The 26,228-nt window shown below is 41.2% G+C and overlaps 1 protein-coding gene across 1 annotated transcript in view; it reads right to left on the bottom strand.

The window, feature by feature from the left end:
* Positions 1-12,324: 12,324 nt before the first annotated feature.
* The window catches only part of fads6 (fatty acid desaturase 6), a 14,652-nt gene continuing 748 nt past the window's right edge, over positions 12,325-26,228 (bottom strand). The window contains exons 2-6 of the mRNA XM_034309106.2: positions 21,495-21,661; positions 19,681-19,861; positions 19,030-19,214; positions 14,154-14,333; positions 12,325-14,037 (exon numbers count right to left, since the gene is read on the bottom strand). Of these exons, the coding sequence (XP_034164997.2) occupies positions 13,888-14,037; positions 14,154-14,333; positions 19,030-19,214; positions 19,681-19,861; positions 21,495-21,661 (863 nt within the window). The 3' untranslated portion in view covers positions 12,325-13,887. The remainder of the gene's footprint in view (positions 14,038-14,153; positions 14,334-19,029; positions 19,215-19,680; positions 19,862-21,494; positions 21,662-26,228) is intronic.

Consider the following 26,228-nt stretch of genomic DNA (forward strand, 5'->3'; position numbering starts at 1 on the left):
TACACCGAAATATATAAAGCGACGTCACACCGAAATATATAAAGCGACGTTACACCGAAATATATCCGGCAGCGTTAAACCGAAATATATCCAGCGACATTACACCGAAATATATCCAGCGACGCTACACCGAAATATATAAAGCGACGTCACACCGAAATATATAAAGCGACGTTACACCGAAATATATCCGGCAGCGTTACACCGAAATATATCCGGCGACGTTACACCGAAATATATAAAGCGACGTTACACCGAAATCTATCCGGCAGCGTTACACCGAAATCTATCCGGCAGCGTTACACCGAAATCTATCCGGCGACGTTACACCGAAATCTATCCGGCGACGTTACACCGAAATATATCCGGCGACTTTACACCGAAATATATCCGGCGACGTTACACCGAAATATATCCAGCAGCGTTACACCGAAATATATCCAGCGACGTTACACCGAAATATATCCAGCAACGTTACACCGAAATATATCCGGCAGCGTTACACTGAAATATATCCGGCAGCATTACACCGAAATATATCCAGCGACGATACACTGAAATATATAAAGCGACGTCACACAGAAATATATAAAGCGACGTTACACCGAAATATATCCGGCAGCGTTACACCGAAATATATCCAGCGACGTTACACCGAAATATATCCAGCAACGTTACACCGAAATATATCCAGCAGCGTTACACTGAAATATATCCGGCAGCGTTACACTGAAATATATCCAGCGACGTTACACCGAAATATATCCAGCGACGATACACCGAAATATATAAAGCGACGTCACACAGAAATATATAAAGCGACGTTACACCGAAATATATCCGGCAGCGTTACACCGAAATATATCCAGCGACATTACACCGAAATATATCCAGCGACGATACACCGAAATATATAAAGCGACGTCACACAGAAATATATCCAGCGACGTTACACCGAAATATATCCGGCAGCGTTACACCGAAATATATCCAGCGACGATACACCGAAATATATAAAGCGACGTTACACCGAAATATATCCGGCGACGTTACACCGAAATATATCCAGCAGCGTTACACCGAAATATATCCAGCGACGTTACACCGAAATATATCCAGCAACGTTACACCGAAATATATCCGGCAGCGTTACACTGAAATATATCCGGCAGCATTACACCGAAATATATCCAGTGACGATACACTGAAATATATAAAGCGACGTCACACAGAAATATATAAAGCGACGTTACACCGAAATATATCCGGCAGCGTTACACCGAAATATATCCAGCGACGTTACACCGAAATATATCCGGCAACGTTACACCGAAATATATCCAGCAGCGTTACACCGAAATATATAAAGCGACGTTACACCGAAATATATCCGGCGACGTTACACCGAAATATATCCAGCAGCGTTACACCGAAATATATCCAGCGACGTTACACCGAAATATATCCGGCAACGTTACACCGAAATATATCCGGCAGCGTTACACCGAAATATATCCAGTGACGATACACTGAAATATATAAAGCGACGTCACACAGAAATATATAAAGCGACGTTACACCGAAATATATCCGGCAGCGTTACACCGAAATATATCCAGCGACGTTACACCGAAATATATCCGGCAACGTTACACCGAAATATATCCAGCAGCGTTACACTGAAATATATCCGGCAGCGTTACACTGAAATATATCCAGCGACGTTACACCGAAATATATCCAGCGACGATACACCGAAATATATAAAGCGACGTCACACAGAAATATATAAAGCGACGTTACACCGAAATATATCCGGCAGCGTTACACTGAAATATATCCAGCGACATTACACCGAAATATATCCAGCGACGATACACCGAAATATATAAAGCGACGTCACACAGAAATATATCCAGCGACGTTACACCGAAATATATCCGGCAGCGTTACACCGAAATATATCCAGCGACGATACACCGAAATATATAAAGCGACGTTACACCGAAATATATCCGGCGACGTTACACCGAAATATATCCAGCAGCGTTACACCGAAATATATCCAGCGACGTTACACCGAAATATATCCAGCAACGTTACACCGAAATATATCCGGCAGCGTTACACTGAAATATATCCGGCAGCATTACACCGAAATATATCCAGCGACGATACACTGAAATATATAAAGCGACGTCACACAGAAATATATAAAGCGACGTTACACCGAAATATATCCGGCAGCGTTACACCGAAATATATCCAGCGACGTTACACCGAAATATATCCAGCAACGTTACACCGAAATATATCCAGCAGCGTTACACTGAAATATATCCGGCAGCGTTACACTGAAATATATCCGGCAGCATTACACCGAAATATATCCAGCGACGATACACTGAAATATATAAAGCGACGTCACACAGAAATATATAAAGCGACGTTACACCGAAATATATCCGGCAGCGTTACACCGAAATATATCCAGCGACGTTACACCGAAATATATCCAGCAACGTTACACCGAAATATATCCGGCAGCGTTACACCGAAATATATCCGGCAGCGTTACACTGAAATATATCCAGCGACGTTACACCGAAATATATCCAGCGACGATACACCGAAATATATAAAGCGACGTCACACAGAAATATATAAAGCGACGTTACACCGAAATATATCCGGCAGCGTTACACCGAAATATATCCAGCGACATTACACCGAAATATATCCAGCGACGATACACCGAAATATATAAAGCGACGTCACACAGAAATATATCCAGCGACGTTACACCGAAATATATCCGGCAGCGTTACACCGAAATATATCCAGCGACGCTACACCGAAATATATAAAGCGACGTCACACCGAAATATATAAAGCGACGTTACACCGAAATATATCCGGCGACGTTACACCGAAATATATCCGGCGACGTTACACCGAAATCTATCCAGCAGCGTTACACCGAAATATATCCGGCGACGTTACACCGAAATCTATCCAGCAGCGTTACACCGAAATCTATCCGGCGACGTTACACCGAAATCTATCCGGCGATGTTACACCGAAATATATCCGGCGACGTTACACCGAAATATATCCGGCGACGTTACACCGAAATATTTCCGGCAGCGTTACACCGAAATATATCCGGCAGCGTTACACCGAAATATATCCGGCGACGTTACACCGAAATATATCCGGCGACGTTACACCGAAATCTATCCGGCAGCGTTACACCGAAATCTATCCGGCGACGTTACACCGAAATATATCCGGCGACTTTACACCGAAATATATCCGGCAACGTTACACCGAAATATATCCAGCAGCGTTACACCGAAATATATCCAGCAACGTTACACCGAAATATATCCGGCAGCGTTACACTGAAATATATCCGGCAGCATTACACCGAAATATATCCAGCGACGATACACTGAAATATATAAAGCGACGTCACACAGAAATATATAAAGCGACGTTACACCGAAATATATCCGGCAGCGTTACACCGAAATATATCCAGCGACGTCACACCGAAATATATCCAGCAACGTTACACCGAAATATATCCAGCAGCGTTACACTGAAATATATCCGGCAGCGTTACACTGAAATATATCCGGCAGCATTACACCGAAATATATAAAGCGACGTCACACAGAAATATATAAAGCGACGTTACACCGAAATATATCCGGCAGCGTTACACCGAAATATATCCAGCGACGTTACACCGAAATATATCCAGCAACGTTACACCGAAATATATCCAGCAGCGTTACACTGAAATATATCCGGCAGCGTTACACTGAAATATATCCAGCGACGTTACACCGAAATATATCCAGCGACGATACACCGAAATATATAAAGCGACGTCACACAGAAATATATAAAGCGACGTTACACCGAAATATATCCGGCAGCGTTACACCGAAATATATCCAGCGACATTACACCGAAATATATCCAGCGACGATACACCGAAATATATAAAGCGACGTCACACAGAAATATATCCAGCGACGTTACACCGAAATATATCCGGCAGCGTTACACCGAAATATATCCAGCGACGATACACCGAAATATATAAAGCGACGTTACACCGAAATATATCCGGCGACGTTACACCGAAATATATCCAGCAGCGTTACACCGAAATATATCCAGCGACGTTACACCGAAATATATCCAGCGACGTTACACCGAAATATATCCGGCAGCGTTACACTGAAATATATCCGGCAGCATTACACCGAAATATATCCAGCGACGATACACTGAAATATATAAAGCGACGTCACACAGAAATATATAAAGCGACGTTACACCGAAATATATCCGGCAGCGTTACACCGAAATATATCCAGCGACGTTACACCGAAATATATCCGGCAACGTTACACCGAAATATATCCAGCAGCGTTACACTGAAATATATCCGGCAGCGTTACACTGAAATATATCCAGCGACGTTACACCGAAATATATCCAGCGACGATACACCGAAATATATAAAGCGACGTCACACAGAAATATATAAAGCGACGTTACACCGAAATATATCCGGCAGCGTTACACCGAAATATATCCAGCGACATTACACCGAAATATATCCAGCGACGATACACCGAAATATATAAAGCGACGTCACACAGAAATATATCCAGCGACGTTACACCGAAATATATCCGGCAGCGTTACACCGAAATATATCCAGCGACGATACACCGAAATATATAAAGCGACGTTACACCGAAATATATCCGGCGACGTTACACCGAAATATATCCAGCAGCGTTACACCGAAATATATCCAGCGACGTTACACCGAAATATATCCAGCAACGTTACACCGAAATATATCCGGCAGCGTTACACTGAAATATATCCGGCAGCATTACACCGAAATATATCCAGCGACGATACACTGAAATATATAAAGCGACGTCACACAGAAATATATAAAGCGACGTTACACCGAAATATATCCGGCAGCGTTACACCGAAATATATCCAGCGACGTTACACCGAAATATATCCAGCAACGTTACACCGAAATATATCCAGCAGCGTTACACTGAAATATATCCGGCAGCGTTACACTGAAATATATCCGGCAGCATTACACCGAAATATATCCAGCGACGATACACTGAAATATATAAAGCGACGTCACACAGAAATATATAAAGCGACGTTACACCGAAATATATCCGGCAGCGTTACACCGAAATATATCCAGCGACGTTACACCGAAATATATCCAGCAACGTTACACCGAAATATATCCAGCAGCGTTACACTGAAATATATCCGGCAGCGTTACACTGAAATATATCCAGCGACGTTACACCGAAATATATCCAGCGACGATACACCGAAATATATAAAGCGACGTCACACAGAAATATATCCAGCGACGTTACACCGAAATATATCCGGCAGCGTTACACCGAAATATATCCAGCGACGCTACACCGAAATATATAAAGCGACGTCACACCGAAATATATAAAGCGACGTTACACCGAAATATATCCGGCGACGTTACACCGAAATATATCCGGCGACGTTACACCGAAATCTATCCAGCAGCGTTACACCGAAATATATCCGGCGACGTTACACCGAAATCTATCCAGCAGCGTTACACCGAAATCTATCCGGCGACGTTACACCGAAATCTATCCGGCGACGTTACACCGAAATATATCCAGCGACGATACACCGAAATATATAAAGCGACGTCACACAGAAATATATCCAGCGACGTTACACCGAAATATATCCGGCAGCGTTACACCGAAATATATCCAGCGACGCTACACCGAAATATATAAAGCGACGTCACACCGAAATATATAAAGCGACGTTACACCGAAATATATCCGGCGACGTTACACCGAAATATATCCGGCGACGTTACACCGAAATCTATCCAGCAGCGTTACACCGAAATATATCCGGCGACGTTACACCGAAATCTATCCAGCAGCGTTACACCGAAATCTATCCGGCGATGTTACACCGAAATCTATCCGGCGACGTTACACCGAAATATATCCGGCGACGTTACACCGAAATATATCCGGCGACGTTACACCGAAATATTTCCGGCAGCGTTACACCGAAATATATCCGGCAGCGTTACACCGAAATATATCCGGCGACGTTACACCGAAATATATCCAGCGACGTTACACCGAAATCTATCCGGCAGCGTTACACCGAAATCTATCCGGCGACGTTACACCGAAATCTATCCGGCAGCGTTACACCGAAATCTATCCGGCAGCGTTACACCGAAATATATCCAGCGACGTTACACCGAAATATATCCGGCAGCGTTACACCGAAATCTATCCGGCGACGTTACACCGAAATCTATCCGGCGGCGTTACACCGAAATATATCCGGCGACGTTACACCGAAATATATCCGGCAGCGTTACACCGAAATATATCCGGCGACGATACACCGAAATATATCCAGCAGCGTTACACTGAAATATATCCGGCGACGTTACACCGAAATATATCCGGCGACGTTACACCGAAATATATCCAGCAACATTACACTGAAATATATCCAGCGACGTTACTGTAACGCGGAGTCAACAGAATGGGGATCCATTAGCAGCGTTTTAATAAAAGGCAGACACAGTCGTACAGGCGTGGTCGAGCAACAGCGAAACAGGGTAATCAGAGGCGAAACAAAGGCAGAGTGATCAAACAGGCAGATGGTCAGGGCAGGCAGCAAAGAATCCAGAAACGAGAAGAAACAGTCCATGGTCAAACACGGTAATCCAACAAAGAAGATACAAACGCTCAGAAATGTCAGCCGGGGCAAAACAAGACTTCGCAAAGAGTGAGCGAGAGGCGGAGGCTTAAGTAGTCCCGGTAATAGGCTGCAGGTGAGCTCGTAATCAGTGCTGGGTGCGGGGTGATGGGAAATGTAGTTTCGAGGGGAAAGTCAATACTCGGGTGATGGTGACCTCTGGTGACGATCAGGGGGAACCACAGAGGCCGGATTCGTTACAGTTACACTGAAATCTATCCAGCAGCGTTACACTGAAATCTATCCAGCAGCGTTACACTGAAATCTATCCAGCAGCGTTACACTGAAATCTATCCAGCGATGTTACATCGAAATATATCCAGCGATGTTACACCGAAATATATCCGGCAGCGTTACACTGAAATATATCCAGCGACGTTACACTGAAATATATCCAGCGATGTTACACCGAAATATATCCGGCAGCGTTACACTGAAATATATCCAGCGACGTTACACTGAAATATATCCAGCAGCGTTACACTGAAATCTATCCAGCGACGCTACACTGAAATATATCCAGCAGCGTTACACTGAAATATATCCAGCAGCGTTACACTGAAATATATCCAGCGACGCTACACCGAAATATATCCAGCAGCGTTACACTGAAATATATCCAGCAGCGTTACACTGAAATATATCCAGCGACGCTACACTGAAATATATCCAGCGACGCTACACTGAAATATATCCAGCAGCGTTACACTGAAATATATCCAGCGACATTACACCGAAATATATCCGGCAGCGTTACACTGAAATATATCCAGCGACGTTACACTGAAATATATCCAGCAGCGTTACACTGAAATATATCCAGCGACATTACACTGAAATCTATCCAGCAGTGTTACACTGAAATATATCCAGCGACGCTACACTGAAATCTATCCAGCAGTGTTACACTGAAATATATCCAGCGACGCTACACTGAAATATATCCAGCAGCGTTACACTGAAATATATCCAGCGACGCTACACCGAAATATATCCGGCAGCGTTACACCGAAATATATCCAGCGACGTTACACTGAAATATATCCAGCAGCGTTACACTGAAATATATCCAGCGACATTACACTGAAATCTATCCAGCAGTGTTACACTGAAATATATCCAGCGACGCTACACTGAAATCTATCCAGCGACGCTACACTGAAATCTATCCAGCGACGCTACACTGAAATATATCCAGCGACGCTACACTGAAATATATCCAGCAGCGTTACACTGAAATCTATCCAGCAGCGTTACACTGAAATATATCCAGCAGCGTTACACTGAAATATATCCAGCGACGCTACACTGAAATATATCCAGCGACGCTACACTGAAATCTATCCAGCAGCGTTACACTGAAATATATCCAGCAGCGTTACACTGAAATATATCCAGTGACGATACACTGAAATATATCCAGCAGCGTTACACTGAAATATATCCAGCAGCGTTACACTGAAATATATCCAGCAGCGTTACACTGAAATATATCCAGCGACGCTACACTGAAATATATCCAGCGACGCTACACTGAAATCTATCCAGCAGCGTTACACCGAAATATATCCAGCGACATTACACTGAAATCTATCCAGCAGCGTTACACTGAAATCTATCCAGCGACGCTACACCGAAATATATCCAGCAGCGTTACACTGAAATATATCCAGCGACGCTACACTGAAATATATCCAGCAGCGTTACACTGAATTATATCCAGCAGCGTTACACTGAAATATATCCAGCGACGCTACACCGAAATATATCCAGCAGCGTTACACTGAAATATATCCAGCAGCGTTACACTGAAATATATCCAGCGACGCTACACTGAAATATATCCAGCGACGCTACACTGAAATATATCCAGCAGCGTTACACTGAAATATATCCAGCGACGCTACACCGAAATATATCCGGCAGCGTTACACTGAAATATATCCAGCGACGTTACACTGAAATATATCCAGCAGCGTTACACTGAAATATATCCAGCGACATTACACTGAAATCTATCCAGCAGTGTTACACTGAAATATATCCAGCGACGCTACACTGAAATCTATCCAGCGACGCTACACTGAAATATATCCAGCGACGCTACACTGAAATATATCCAGCAGCGTTACACTGAAATCTATCCAGCAGCGTTACACTGAAATATATCCAGCGACGCTACACTGAAATATATCCAGTGACGCTACACTGAAATCTATCCAGCAGCGTTACACTGAAATATATCCAGCGACGCTACACTGAAATATATCCAGCGACGCTACACTGAAATATATCCAGCGACGCTACACTGAAATCTATCCAGCAGCGTTACACTGAAATATATCCAGCGACGCTACACTGAAATATATCCAGCGACGCTACACTGAAATATATCCAGCGACGCTACACTGAAATATATCCAGCGACGCTACACTGAAATCTATCCAGCAGCGTTACACCGAAATCTATCCAGCGACGTCACACTGAAATATATCCGGCAGCGTTACACTGAAATATATCCAGCAGCGTTACACCGAAATATATCCAGCGACGTCACACTGAAATATATCCGGCAGCGTTACACTGAAATATATCCAGCGACGCTACACTGAAATATATCCAGCGACGCTACACTGAAATATATCCAGCAGCGTTACACTGAAATATATCCAGCAGCGTTACACCGAAATCTATCCAGCGACGTCACACTGAAATATATCCAGCAGCGTTACACTGAAATATATCCAGCGACGTCACACTGAAATATATCCAGCAATGTTATAAAAAATCAGGAAATGAAATAATGTTTGTTGTTATTACTATATTTAGTTGAAAACATAATTCTTAATTGTAAGTAATTATGTAGTGGAAAACTTCTAAATAAAATAAAAAAGAAAATAGAATTAATTAAAATATTTATCTTAAAATATTATGTGGATCTTATATGGTTTAAGGCAAACTGACTGCCAGAGACAATACACTGGGGAGAGTTTTGGTCCAGACACACCCAGTGTTCTACAGAAAAGAGAAGTAATGTTATCTAACTGGGTCAAGAGGATCCTGTAGCTAACTACTGCTTAAGAACAGAGGAACGTATTGTGATCATCAATGTGACACTGTGATGTTCACACATTTCCAATAAACTTATTGTGTTCATAGCAGGTAACAATAAAGTAGAACTTTAGAACTAAATCTGAATGTTAGTAATAATCTACTATACTGTACACACACAATTGGAAATTTGGGATTTTTTTTAAATTTCAAATTGGAAATAGACAGAAGGTTTTAGAATTTTTTTAATATTTAAAATAAATAAAGTAAATATTCAACAGCTTGAATATTTAATATTTAAGATTCTGCACTGTTTCTAGCTCCCTATTTAAGTGTAAGTAAATGTGTGATATTGAGCAGATTAACTGCTTCGTACAAAAGGTCAGATGTTCCTCATGTCTAATCTCTTCTACTGAAGCGTGAGATCAGACGACACTCTGATGGATCTGATCTAAAATGGATCATCAGGTTTTACATAAACGTGTGGAGTCCGTGCCAGCTCGAGTCACACTGTCATTAAAGCACAAAGGGGACGAACCAAATACTAAGAAACTCTGAAATTCATGTAAATATTTCAAAGATTTTACTTTTCACTCAAGTTGCCCTCAATAATACAGTTTTAATGAAAAATTGTTGTAGTAAATTAGAAAAGAATGCAAAATTGCAAAATAGAAACATTTTATATATATATATATATATATATATATATATATATATATATTAGAGATATTACTAACACACACACACACACACATACACACACCAGTTTTTCTAACGTACACACTCAGACATGACTCACTCACACATAGGGAACGTTCTCACAGTTTGAAAAGGGATAATTAGAGACTATTATTAACATTTTGCTGTTTTTTGTCTTGTATTATTCTTACTTCTGTGTTAGTAGAAAATATCCTTCCTTGTGTGATCTCTGACTTTAGTTACTGTGTTTATGGAGCTCTCACACATCGGTGCAGTGAGTCACACTGTGCAGCTACAAGCACAGAAGATATAAAATAATATATTTCATTTTTGCGAACTTACAAAATTAGAAATTCTTTAATTTGACATGGCAAATTTCTAATAATACACATTACACAATATACAATTCAGACATTATTAGCATGTAATGTGATGAAACAAAATCATAAAGATGGGAAGGTACATTTTAAGTTGTCAGTTTGAATTTTCATTTAAATAAAGGTCTTCATTAAAAATTAAATACAGTGGGAAAAGTTTGAGAAGTAAATACAAAACAAAACGTTCAGGAAATTCTTTACATGCTGTATTTAGCTGCTGTAGGTTTTTGCTGTTTTGGGTTTTTATGATGCAGTGACACGCGTTTTACCAGCAGATGTCGCCACCATGCTGTGTTTCCAACACTGTGACGTGATTGAGAGATTTTTTTAATTGCTTCAGAGTTTTGTAAAGAGTCCATTCCTCCATCTCTGAGCAAATCCATCCTCAGGAATGAGTTTAAAAAAAATATAAACAAATAAACAAAAAAAAAAACCTCCACAGGACACTACATCAGAAAAAAACGGTAAACGTGAAACAATTAGAACTCAGAAGGTTCTTCAGTTGTCCCTCTGGGGAACCTTTAAAGGTTCTATACAGAACCCTACAACAGAGTGAGACCCTACAACAACCCTACTTCAGAAAGGGTTCTAAGTAGAACCATTTTTTGGACATTAGCTTTTTCAGTACAGTATGTTGTAAAGATGTAAAGTTTTGTATTCTGATGTAATATATTTTGTAGTTTGTTGTTAAGCTGAAAAAAATGACACAAGGTTGTAAATTTTGGTAGTATGTTGTAAAGTTGTAGCATGTTGTAAGTTGTAAAGTTTTGATGTATGTTGTAAAGTTCTGTATTATGATGTAAAGTTGTAGTATGCAGTAGGTTGTAAAGTTTTGATGTATGATGTAAAGTTCTGTAAAGTTGTAGTATGTGGTAAGTTGTAAAGTTTGCCTTATGATGTAAAGTATTGATGTATGTTGTAAAGTTTAGTATTATGATGTAAAGCTGTAACACTGCATTATTTTGCAGAAATGTTTTTCAGGTTTTCTAATATGTTGTAAAGTTTTGTAGTTATAACCTTTTCAAATTTTGTAGTAAGTTTTATGATGTAAAGATTAAAGGTTTAAATATAGTATTAAAAACAGTAGAAAAAACTCAAAACAGGACTCATAACATGTTATAAAGTGTACGTCTGGTATTAGTGATATGATGTGTTATGAACAGTACTTATAACACATTGTGTTATTAATTCCAAATGCGTAAAAATAGTAATAGTATAATGCATTTTCATAAATAATAATAAAGGGTATAATGCCTAATGAACACATTATAACATGATATGAACTTGTTAATAGTTCATTATAAAGATGAGCTCCATAGAAAGTGTTATAAACTTCTGAGTGAATCTGTGAAAAAAAATCAATATACACAAAACTTTGTGTGCAAAGCCACAATAACGTACCAAACATTTTAATTTTAGCTTCATGTTTATTAAAGATCACAAGCAGTGTTTTAACTGGCTCAGTCAAAAAAAAAAAAAAAAGGTTAAAATAGTATTCAACCTCAACATTCAAAAATGTACTCATAACCAAATGTATAAGTACTCCGTTAGCACGGTTAGCCTAGCTCCTAGCTGCTAGCTCCTAGCTGCATGTTTGCTGATTTTTGCTCACTAAGAGAAGTGCATTTTTGTTTACAAGCATCATAACTGTTTATTTTTTGCTTCACTCGATGTATTGCTCAGTTTTTGTGTTTGTGTTACAGAAATAAGCAGATAAAATTACATTAACGCACTAATTATCTCTTGTGGGTGTGGCCTGTCCAGCTATTTTTAAATTACAATAATACATATCCAGAATGTACGCTTTTACACATCACAGTGTTACTGATGTTTAAAATGTAGTTTAATAGAGTAAGTAAATTCAGATAAAACCGCAGGTGTAACTTTGTTAAATGGGAAATAAAGACAGTGATTGGTCCGAGAAATTTACTGGAGCTAATCATGTGGATTTGTTGCGTTACTACATCACAAGTGATTAGCATAAATAAATAAAAAAAGACTTTAATTTGAACATGGACAGTTTTCAGCTAGTTATCAGCTTTCTTGATGCTCATTAGCGAGCTGTGTGTCAGGTCAAAACAGGTACCGGCTACGAACTCCGTTTCCCAGAACCCACCCTGGCCTACAAACATGGCCGCCCTGGACTACACTTCCCATAACACGTGCACTTTGTCACATTCCCAGTCACTTAAATAGGAGTTACAAACTCACACTCGACGTGAAGTAACGCTCAGTGTGTGTGTGTGTGTGTGTGTACCTGATCTCACCAAGCCGTTTATACTGCGTTGTGATATTTTTTTGTATTTTGGATTGTCCCTGACGCTGCTGTTTGCCGATCGCCTAACCTCAGCCTGTTCACTGTTTACGCCTTGATTCATGTTTTTGGGTTTGTTTGCCAGTTCCCTTAATAAAACCCTAAAACTGTGTACTAGATTAGGCTGTTTTAGTTAAACAAAAGTTGAGTGAAGTGACTCTAGCAGATCTATTTTTGTCATTTAATTGTAAGGAGCTGAAAATGTGTTATAGTAAGAAAACGCAGATGTTCTCTGAAGAAAACTAAATACTTTTGATTCTGTTCCTGCTAAAGGAAAAAAGAGCTTCAGGAAAAGTCGATGTCTACTGATAGTGTATAGGGAGGGGGGCACTTACTTTTGTGTAATACGCACATCTATAGTAGGGGCTTCACTAATACACACTATGTTCTCTATCTCAGGCCCTAAATATTTAGATTGGTCTTTGGTGGTTAAAGTCATGGAAGCCGTGGTGTCTACAGTCTGTGTGTGTGTGTGTGTGTGTGTGTGTGTTTGGATCATCATGATCAGAACGTCGACGTTAGTCAGATATGACATGAAGTGTCTTGGTTATGAGGATTTGTGACGGTTCTTGTGGTTCTCCGTCACTGCACCCCCACCAGCTCAGTGATAGGTGGAGCAAACACCATCAGCTCCTGGTACTTGTGGAAGAAGAGACGCAGGCGAGAGAGATAACCGTCCTCCTGATACGGCAACGCCTTCGCCTTCAGGTACTGCGACACGATTGGCTTCACCTGCACACACACACACACACACACATGTTGTTAACTAAATGTTAGAGCAAAACGAAAACACACCAAGCATGTGATGTTCTTGGCTAAAGGAGAACCTGGCGCTGGAGCGTGTTCACCTTGAGGCACATGTTGTCGGACAGCGAGGGGAACAGGTGATGCTCCACGTGGCAGTTGATGAGCGAGTGGCCGAAGGTCCAGTCCAACAGCGGGTTCCGCGGCAGGTTTAACACACCGTGGCTCATCTGGTAGATACGCTTGGGCCGACGATTTGGAGAAAACATCGGCAACCCAATGTGCTGCGAAAACAACGACAGTTGATCAGCTGACCAATTAAACCAGCATGTATGAAGAAGAAGAAGAAGAAGAAGAAGAAGAAGATATCTCTACAGTATGAAGAATGATGATCTCATCATAGCCACTCATTTAACCAATGAACAAATCCAATATTCTCCAAATGCACCACACGAATCTGGAGCCACTTCTGAGTGTGCTTCTGCCCATCTCTAAAAACCTGGAAATGTTCCTGCTTCCTGTTTTCCTCCAGCTCCACCCTGAAGGTTCCTCTTTCTTATATAACCCAGTGTAGAGGTTTGTGGTCCAAACACGACTTTATTTTCATCAGGCTGGACCTCTGCTGTGGTCTCCTTAAACCTCCTTCCCAGAAAGATATCTGTGAGAACGTTAACCAGAACACGAGAACGTATGGAAGCCCAGTTCTCAGATCTTAATGGCTCAGGAACTACATACATCTCCAACATGCTGGAGGACCTGCAGGTCTGTTAGATTAACAGGTTCTGGTCAGCTGGTTGCCCTCACAATCAAACCAATACATAATGAGGCAGGTTCCTACTGTACATTTATTTATTAAAGAATGTATTTTTATCTGTTTATAGTTACGTTTAATGTTGTGTTTTTTGCTGTGATCTGACCCTCGAGTTCCCTTCATGCAGGGTTATGAGAAGAGGAGAAAAACTCTCATGGATAATAAAGAGTCAGTTCTTTTCTGGTTTATATTCTTCACGAAAATGTTCTCTGCCCTCAAAGAGCTCCAAAGAGTCACAAATATTTTAGAGGATCAGCAAAAACGGACAGAAATACCTCACGGGATCAGCACACAGCCCAACACACTGAGCGTTAAGTCTCACGCTGGGAAAAAATCACACGTGAATTGTTCTTTTCTCTTCCGTTACGGTTCTTAATGAACTGGAGCCGAGGTTAAACCTCCAGCCTGACCTACACACAGCCGGAGAGAACAAAACGGCTTTCAGAGAGAGAGAGAGAGAGAGAGAGAGAGAGAGAGAGAGAAGAAAAGAAAAAGAACGAGAGGTGACAGAGAGAGCGAGGGAGGGAACGGAAAACAAAAATCGCCTTTTATTAACATGAAATCTGTATTCCTTAAAATGACGCTAATTTCTAATTATTAGCCAAAAATGCTTTATGAAGAAACATTTTAAAAAATTAGACAAAGAAGAAAACAAACTAATAATATTAATTTATTGAAAAACATTAATAAATAGCAACATTAGTAAAAAAACGACGTTGTATTAGGATAATAATCGTGTTTATGGCTGATGTTTACAGCTGTGCGTGTTCACTGGATCGCTAATAAGCTAGTGAGAGAAAGTGAAAAACAAAAAGACTTTTATTTTTTATTATACAGCCTGCACTTCCTGTTTCTCTGCCAAAAGACAGAGACGTAAAAGTCATGATTACACTGAGTCTAAAAGCAGCTGTTGTGTATTGCACTGAGGTTTTTAAACATTTTTGTCTTATGGGTGGAGCCTTTGTTTATGGGCGGAGTCTTTGTGTTGTGGGCGGAGCCTTTCTCGTTGAAATGTGTGATCACAGTGTGACTCTGATAACCTCTGATCACGCTCGGATCACAGTGCATGTGTTAACGTGTGCTGTTTAAACGTGCTGAAACGTTACTCCATCATGATCAGATCACTGATAACGCTCGCTAATGCCAAGGTCAAAGTCAAGGTCAAGGTCGAGTTTATCTGCATGCTGTGGATGGTGACGCTGGATTCAAACACACCAATGATACGTCCTCTAAAGGAACCAGTACACTCTCAGGTTCTTCACAGGTTCTCAGATGGTTAATAGATGGTTCTAGATTTCTACAGCGGCTCTAACCTGAAACTTGTACACATGAGATCTCTCTCATGCTGTTAGCGGAGTTACTGTAATCACCCTGAGGCTGATTATTTTCCCCTAACAGCAGTGTTTTATTCCTCTTATACTACAGCAATTTACCATCAATTACTATGTTATATTTATTAAGGAGTGTCACGTCATACATTTTATCCCTGCGTAATTACATTTACTGTAGTGAAACGAGTTACTTCCTGTTACTGAGAAACTGCAAAGAAGCGTAAACTCCTCTGTCCTGAAGATGTCGGAAAACTTAAAGCTACAGCTTTACCTCTGACTGTTACAAAGCACTGACACTGGAGACTCCTTCCATTAATGTTAAATAAACATCTCCTTACAGAAAACTGCACCATGTCAACGATTACAAACTTTTTAAAATCTGTTTAAAGCATTTTCACATAGCCTTTTGATTAGTCTCTTAGTCTACGTCCTCGTCAATCCGGATAGATCTGAAACCTGCACTTTCGTTTTACATCGTTCTCCATCTACACTGACGTTTTCAAACGTTTTCCAAAAATCGCTCGTCCACACTGAAACGTCTGAAAACGCTCACATCTCTAAACTGCGCTTTGTCCTGCGTCACTTCCGTCAGGCGTTTATTTAAAAATCCAGTCTGAAGGTTGTACAAAGTGACATTAATCTTTAACGACGCCATCAAACTGGACAGCAGCCACAACAACTGCAGCACAACATCCTCCACCATCTTGTTTGTTTTGAGTTGAAAGGGTCACATGACTGTGTCACATGACTAAAAATATGTTTTTGAATATCTCTGTTTTCTCAGTCCACGCTAAAACGCGAAAACAGTGTTTTCAGATTTATCCACATGGGAAAGCGTTTTCGAAATGCTTCATTTTCGCTGGACAAATACGCCGTCGGCGTGGACAGAAAACCAAAACGTAGAGAAAAAGTTGGGTTTTTGAATTAATCCGGATTAACGTAGACGCAGCCTGGACGTAAAAACGACAGAACACTGTTCCTGAAAGTAATTTGTTTGGATGTAATTTTATATGCAATTTGACTCGTTTCCTGTTCAACTAACATCACTAATGTTCACTAATATTCACTAACGTTCACTAACATTCACTAACATTCACTAACTCACTAACGCTCACTAACATTCACTAACGCTCACTAACATTCACTAACTCACTAACGCTCACTAACATTCACTAACGCTCACTAACATTCACTAACTCACTAACGCTCACTAACATTCACTAACGCTCACTAACGTTCACTAACTCACTAACGCTCACTAACATTCACTAACATCACTAACGCTCACTAACGCTCACTAACATTCACTAACATCACTAACGCTCACTAACGCTCACTAACATTCACTAACGCTCACTAACATTCACTAACATCACTAACGCTCACTAACGCTCACTAACATTCACTAACATTCACTAACTCACTAACGCTCACTAACGTTCACTAACGCTCACTAACGTTCACTAACGCTCACTAACTCACTAACGCTCACTAACATTCACTAACATTCACTAACTCACTAACGCTCACTAACGTTCACTAACGCTCACTAACATTCACTAACTCACTAACGCTCACTAACGCTCACTAACGCTCACTAACGTTCACTAACGCTCACTAACATTCACTAACGCTCACTAACGTTCACTAACGCTCACTAACATCACTAACGCTCACTAACGCTCACTAACATTCACTAACATTCACTAACGCTCACTAACGCTCACTAACGTTCACTAACGTTCACTAACTCACTAACGCTCACTAACGTTCACTAACGCTCACTAACGTTCACTAACGCTCACTAACTCACTAACGCTCACTAACATTCACTAACATTCACTAACTCACTAACGCTCACTAACGTTCACTAACGCTCACTAACGCTCACTAACTCACTAACGCTCACTAACATTCACTAACATTCACTAACATTCACTAACTCACTAACGCTCACTAACGCTCACTAACATTCACTAACATTCACTAACTCACTAACGCTCACTAACATTCACTAACATTCACTAACTCACTAACGCTCACTAACGCTCACTAACGCTCACTAACATTCACTAACATTCACTAACTCACTAACGCTCACTAACGTTCACTAACGTTCACTACCGTTCACTAACGCTCACTAACATCACTAATGTTCACTACCATTCACTAACGCTCACTAACGCTCACTAACGCTCACTACCGTTCACTAACGTTCACTAACGTTCACTAATATTCACTAACGTTCACTAACGTTCACTATTATTCATTAACATTCCCTAACGTTCACTAACGCTCACTAACGCTCACTAACATTCACTAACATTCACTAACTCACTAACGCTCACTAACATTCACTAACGCTCACTAACGCTCACTAACATCACTACCATTCACTAACGTTCACTACCGTTCACTAACGCTCACTAACGTTCACTAACGCTCACTAACATCACTAACGTTCACTACCATTCACTAACGCTCACTAACGCTCACTAACATCACTACCGTTCACTAACGTTCACTAACATTCACTAACGTTCACTAATATTCACTAACGTTCACTATTATTCATTAACATTCCCTAACATTCACTAATATTCACTAATATAGTAACATGGGAGTGGGCAGGGTTAATAATTATACTGCAGATGGCCACTAGAGGGCCTCAGAGACGTTTCAGCTTCACTTTCCAAACTGCTAAATTTCACACTTTATTCTGAAACACAAATTTATCTGGATTAATATGGACATAGCCTCAGTCATTAAGAGTATGTGTGTGTATGTGTGTGTATGTGTGTGTGTGTGTGTGTGTGTGTGTGTGTGTATGTTCCTCACCTGGAAGATGTTGACGTGGATGTAGGGGATGGAGAACATGGCTCTGCTCAGCAGCATCACCAGCAGCGCTGAGCTACACTCCAACCCCGATACACACCGCAGCAGTGCATAGTGACAACACACACCTACACACACACACACCACTGTACGCACTGCTGTGCACAGAGGCTGGCCTTTCAGCTGCCCTACAACACACACAAACACACACACACACACACACACAAAGCTTTTACTCACACATCCTGAGCCACATTTGCTAGCTATTGTTACACTCACTATTATACGTGTAACTGAAAATAGTAGTCAAGATTGCTAGCAAGCTAGCTAACATGTTTATATTGTTTATATTGCAATATAAAGCAGCATTTAGATCGCTAGTCAGCTAGCTAAGGTTAGTTAAAGTATTGTATGACTGCGTTATAGTCTAGTTGATGGGTGAACAACTTGTAGCTAGTTGATTTTATAGTGTTACCTAATGTTAGCTAGCTTGCTAAATTGTTACATTACATTGTTATTGTTAATGTTATGTAAGCTAACAACTAAGTGAACAAGCTAGGTGCAAAACTACTACATAGCTAAACAGTACACAGTTGAGTTTGTGATTGGCTAATGAAATTTGACATAAGCCCCGCCCCTTTTGTCAGTGCTCACCCATGGCCACTACAGGAGTGATGATGGGTACAGCGAGCGGCGCGACGAACAGATAAACACTTCGGGGCAGGAACGGAATCTTCCACGTGCTCGAGTCTCCGAGTCCGATCACGTTAGTGTGAGCGTGATGCATCTTAATGTGTGCTTTCACACCCGCTTTCGCCGTGAACGCTCCACACACCTGAAACACACAATGCTAACAGATAACATATGCTAACAGAGTGTCTCTACAGACTCGCTAATCTTCCTGAACTGCAGGAGACACATTACACAGTGTTAAATATTAAAACACAGCATGCTAACTCTTTATAAACAAGATTAGTGCTACTACCACACAAGATAGCTAATCACGCTATATTACATTTCTCTTATTATAACATCCTTATCCAGAGTGACTTACATTCATCACATTTAACCATCTTGAGGGTTCAGAGCCTTACTCAAGGGGCCATAGTAGCACTGGGGTTTGAACTCAAGACCTTCAGATCAGAAGTCCAACATCTTATCCACTGAGCTACCACTTCCAAGTCTATAGCATAAAACGTTGGCCAGTTGCTAACCACTAGAATAAATTTATTTCCTCCATCTTTTCTGCACTATCGTATCTGACAGGAGTCCGATCACGTGCGCTCTACTGTACCGTCTTCACTCCCATTGGTAGTCTCTGCACTGAGTTGCTCCATATTCGCATAAAGTTAAATGTTTCTCAACTTTGTCGTGTCGCTGGACACGCCCACATCTAATCGCTAGCGCCCGCTGTCGCTCATGTCCCCGGAAATCGCCAGCTCTCTTTGAAAATGAAACGTCTCCGGTCGCTTGGTCGCTGCGAGTCGCTGTTTCTGTGAACGTACCTAAAGAGTCACATAATAAAACATGACCTAACAAAGTGTGGTGTGTGTGAGTGTGTGTGAGTGAGTGTGTGTGTGTGAGTGTGTGTGTGTGTGTGTGTGTGTGTGTGTGAGTGTGTGTGTGTGTGTGTGTGAATACACCTGAGCTGTCTAGATTTACATAGAAAAATATATTCAAATGAGACACACACAGAGACAGACTGCCTCTTTGTCTCACTCTGACACTGCGAATTTAGCACAAGAATACAAAAACTGAAAATCACATGACTTTTATACAAAAAAATGAAACAAAAGGAGAAAAAATAAATCTGTGAAAAGAAAGATGACCTAGCATGCTAACTAGCTAGCAGGGTACAACAAGTTGTTGTGTATAGATGGAGACATGTAAGGAATAAAATCACATTTTAAATAAGTATTTATCATGTTTATTTTTACATCAACCTATCAGCTGGCTGTTTAACTGTTTAACTGGCATGCTAACTAGCTAGTTTGCTACCTGACTAGCTGTTTGCTTGCTAATGTGAGTTTGTGTGCTGAACCACACAGGAGAAATATTTCATCCGCCATGTTCCGTACGCTTTCTCTGAAACGTTTTGGTTCCTTCAACAGCATCATTACTTAAGAACCCCTGAGAATCCTAAACAGTTTATAATGTTAAGCTAGATAAGCTAGCTATGCCATGTCTCTCAGCGTAATACTAGCTTATTACATTCCTTATTTTCATTAAATTCTTAGAATATATATTCTAATTATAAAGCTAGCTAGCTGTTTGGCTAGCTCTGTAACACTATCTAACAACAGGCTACGCTGTATTTTATTATTATTATTGTTAGCTAGCTGTAATGCTAGCTACCTTACAGGTGAGTAACATAATAACATTTTTTAAAAAGGCTAGTTGCCTTAATTCGATTTTGTTGATGAAATATAACTTTAGCTCCACCCCTTTGGACAACAAGAGTGTTTCACCTCGATGAAGAAAACGGCCCAGAACTGTCCCCAGGCTGTGGACTCGCTCAGAGCTCCATGACTGGCCAGGTGAGTTCCCTTCACTGTGATCACTGCATGAGCCACGCCCATCAGAATCAAGCCCAACAGGAAGTAACACACCTGAGACGAGGACAAGAGCAGGAACGCTGAGAGAGAGAGACAGGAAGAGACAGAGACAGAGAGTGTTAAGACCTTCTTCATCATTTATGAATATGTGTAAACATGGTCCCGCCCCCAATATATAAGGGGAGGAGCCTGTATTTAGTTACAGTTGCGATATAATTGGTCAATCACTGTTTAATGAAGTACTTAAACAACAAGAAATAGCAGCAGAAATCATTTAAAAGACAAAAAATTTATTTCAAAAGACCACATACAGATCCTGACTGTGTGTAAAAATACAAATAAACTTGATATCAGTTGATAAAACATATAATCTGATTCACTAACAGCGTCCACGGAGGATTGTGTCTTTCATATGCGCTAAATAACATGAATATTAATGAACCCTTAATGAATATGTATTTTCAGCTGTTTTTACCTAAAAGAGTGGGCGGAGTCAATGCAAATGTTTCATTTATCACTTCAGGAATGGAAAGTGTGTGGAAAATAATATGACTTAAATTTGCAGAGCTTTGTTTCTGGCATTTGAAAATAAAATAAAATCGTCATCATTTATTTAAAGTAAAATTTTTACAAAATTTATAGAATTTATTAAATGTATTTTTGTAAACTTTTATATTTGATATCAACAGCATTTAAATAGTATGTAAAAAGGTTTTTGTTAGACCTTGCTCTCTCTGCGAGGTCGTATCCTCTATACCCGCTCTCTCTCTGAGGTCGTATCCTCTATACCCGCTCTCTCTCTGAGGTCGTATCCTCTATACCCGCTCTCTCTGCGAGGTCGTATCCTCTATACCCGCTCTCTCTCTCTGCGAGGTCGTAATCTTTATACCCGCTCTCTCTCTGCGAGGTCGTAATCTTTATACCCGCTCTCTCTCTGCGAGGTCGTATCCTCTATACCCGCTCTCTCTCTGAGGTCGTATCCTCTATACCCGCTCTCTCTGTGAGGTCGTATCCTCTATACTCGCTCTCTCTGTGAGATCGTATCCTCTATACCCGCTCTCTCTCTGCGAGGTCGTATCCTCTATACCCGCTCTCTCTCTCTGCGAGGTCGTATCCTCTATACCCGCTCTCTCTCTGCGAGGTCGTATCCTCTATACCCGCTCTCTCTCTCTGCGAGGTCGTATCCTCTATACCCGCTCTCTCTCTGCGAGGTCGTATCCTCTATACCCGCTCTCTCTCTCTGCGAGATCGTATCCTCTATACCCGCTCTCTCTGTGAGGTCGTATCCTCTATACCCGCTCTCTCTGCGAGATCGTATCCTCTATACCCGCTCTCTCTCTGTGAGGTCGTATCCTCTATACCTGCTCTCTCTCTGTGAGGTCGTATCCTCTATACCTGCTCTCTCTGTGAGGTCGTATCCTCTATACCTGCTCTCTCTCTGTGAGGTCGTATCCTCTATACCCGCTCTCTCTCTCTGTGAGGTCGTATCCTCTATACCTGCTCTCTCTCTGTGAGGTCGTATCCTCTATACCCGCTCTCTCTCTGTGAGGTCGTATCCTCTATACCTGCTCTCTCTCTCTGCGAGGTCGTATCCTCTATACCCGCTCTCTCTCTCTGCGAGGTCGTATCCTCTATACCCGCTCTCTCTCTCTGTGAGGTCGTATCCTTTATACCCGCTCTCTCTGTGAGGTCGTATCCTCTATACCCGCTCTCTCTCTGTGAGGTCGTATCCTCTATACCCGCTCTCTCTCTCTGTGAGGTCGTATCCTCTATACCCGCTCTCTCTCTGTGAGGTCGTATCCTCTATACCCGCTCTCTCTCTCTGTGAGGTCGTATCCTCTATACCCGCTCTCTCTCTGTGAGGTCGTATCCTCTATACCCGCTCTCTCTCTGTGAGGTCGTATCCTCTATACTCGCTCTCTCTCTCTGTGAGGTCGTATCCTCTATACCCGCTCTCTCTCTCTGAGGTTGTATCCTCTATACCCGCTCTCTCTCTCTGCGAGGTCGTATCCTCTATACCCGCTCTCTCTCTCTGCGAGATCGTATCCTCTATACCCGCTCTCTCTCTCTGTGAGGTCGTATCCTCTATACCCGCTCTCTCTCTCTGAGGTCGTATCCTCTATACCTGCTCTCTCTCTGTGAGGTCGTATCCTTTATACCTGCTCTCTCTGTGAGGTCGTATCCTCTATACCCGCTCTCTCTCTCTGCGAGATCGTATCCTCTATACCCGCTCTCTCTCTCTGTGAGGTCGTATCCTCTATACCTGCTCTCTCTCTGTGAGGTCGTATCCTCTATACCTGCTCTCTCTCTGTGAGGTCGTATCCTCTATACCTGCTCTCTCTCTGTGAGGTCGTATCCTTTATACCTGCTCTCTCTGTGAGGTCGTATCCTCTATACCCGCTCTCTCTGTGAGGTCGTATCCTCTATACCCGCTCTCTCTCTCTGTGAGGTCGTATCCTTTATACCTGCTCTCTCTGTGAGGTCGTATCCTTTATACCTGCTCTCTCTGTGAGGTCGTATCCTTTATACCTGCTCTCTCTGTGAGGTCGTATCCTCTATACCCGCTCTCTCTCTGTGAGGTCGTATCCTCTATACCCGCTCTCTCTCTGTGAGGTCGTATCCTCTATACCCGCTCTCTCTGTGAGGTCGTATCCTCTATACCCGCTCTCTCTGTGAGGTCGTATCCTCTATACCCTCTCTCTCTGTGAGGTCGTATCCTCTATACCCGCTCTCTCTCTCTGCGAGGTCGTATCCTCTATACCCGCTCTCTCTCTCTGCGAGGTCGTATCCTCTATACCCGCTCTCTCTCTCTGCGAGGTCGTATCCTCTATACCCGCTCTCTCTCTCTCTGAGGTCGTATCCTCTATACCCGCTTTCTGCAAGGTCGCATTCTTTATACCCGCTCTCTCTGGGCGAGGTCGTGTCCTCGCTCTCTCCATGAGGTCATATTCTCTATACCCGCTTGTTCAGTTCCTTTTGAACATTTGAAGATTGGACTACTGCCTCTCTGCTGGAAGGTCTATTGCTACAACTGATCCAGAATGCAGCTACCTCTCCTAAGTTCTCCTACACCACCCCATTATTACACTCCCTCCACTCACTTCCTGTATCTGCCCGCATCACAGATGCTTGCCTATAAAGCCAAAAATGGACCGTATTATCACAACCCACTCTTCACCACGCTCCTTCCGATCCTCTAGCACTGCTCGACTGGTCCCACCATCTCTCAGGGTACAAGGAAGACCTGCATCAAGGTTCTTCTCTGATCTTCTCCTTGATATCTGAGCAGCTGAGTCACTGGCATCAGATGATAACTGAAGACTTACCTCGTGACCAAACACTTGATTTAGCACTGCTATCATGTTTTTTTTTTTAAATCCTTGTCATTTGTTTGCTTTTCATACTTTACTCCCCAACAGGGTTGTCAGACTGATAGTATTTTATCCCTCGCCTAGTGACCCAGTACGAGGATGTGTTTTTGATAAAGACTACAAAGCACTTCTGTTAGTCGCTCTGGATAAGAGCATCTGCTAAATGCTGTAAATGTAAATGTAATTGTAACTGTTTAACTGATGTTCCACAACATCACATGTAACTATAAATGGATGAAATGTATGATGCATTCAAAATTCAAGTTAAAAACTGTAATCGTTGGCCAGTTGCTGTGGTATAAGAGGAATAAAACACTTTGGGATTACTTATTGAAGCTATATCAACATTTTTAAATGCTCCTTTGTTTTTATATACAATATGCTAATCACCAGCGACACTCTCTACGATATGCTAATCCAATAATTTAATTTTTTTTTATTATATTTGTATTTGTATGTTAATTATTCTTTTGTTCTTCTTTTTAGGTCCCGCCATCCTTTTTTAACCACTACTAAAGTCGTTCTCTTCGATTTTTTTTTCTCCATGTCTTTCTCATAAATGTCGCCACACCTTTTATGTTTTACCTTTTACCTATTACGCATTTGCCTTTTCAACCTACACCTCAACCTCCATGGCAACATACACTCTCTGTCACGTTTCACTTTTGTATTTCTGGGAGTGTCTTTGAGATCCGAGCTTGCCGCATCTATTGAGAACAAGTAACACAAGAAAAACCTCATTTAAAAAAGAAACTGATCGCATGTCACATCATGCACACAATCATTATTATTAGTTTTATTATTAGTAGTAGTAGTATTTAAAGTAGGGTTTAGTATTACTTAGGATTTATGATTATTATTATTATTATTATTATTATTTATAAATCACCCAGACAGTGTTGACTAATTATCCATGCGCAAATTAGATTTCGGATTTCTGCAAAAATCAGAGCAGACGATTAAACAACGAAATAAGATGTGATTTATTCTCGTAAACCCTGACGGTGTTTGTGATTAGCGGTGTGACATGATAGTTTAAATTAATATTTTATTTATTTATTTTATTTAATTATTATTATTATTATATTACTATATTATTAGGTGCATAAATTTAGTCATGATCTGTCACGTGCGTATAAAATTTCCGGTAACACATCCTGAGCGAAAATAACCTTCATGCTAATAATTAGTATGAAACTTTAATATGATGGATCAGGTGCCACACACACACACACACCCACACACACACACACACACACACCCTGAAATAAAAGCT

Source organism: Pangasianodon hypophthalmus, chromosome 12 (assembly GCF_027358585.1).
Source record: "Pangasianodon hypophthalmus isolate fPanHyp1 chromosome 12, fPanHyp1.pri, whole genome shotgun sequence".
Classification (NCBI taxonomy): Eukaryota; Metazoa; Chordata; class Actinopteri; order Siluriformes; family Pangasiidae; genus Pangasianodon; species Pangasianodon hypophthalmus.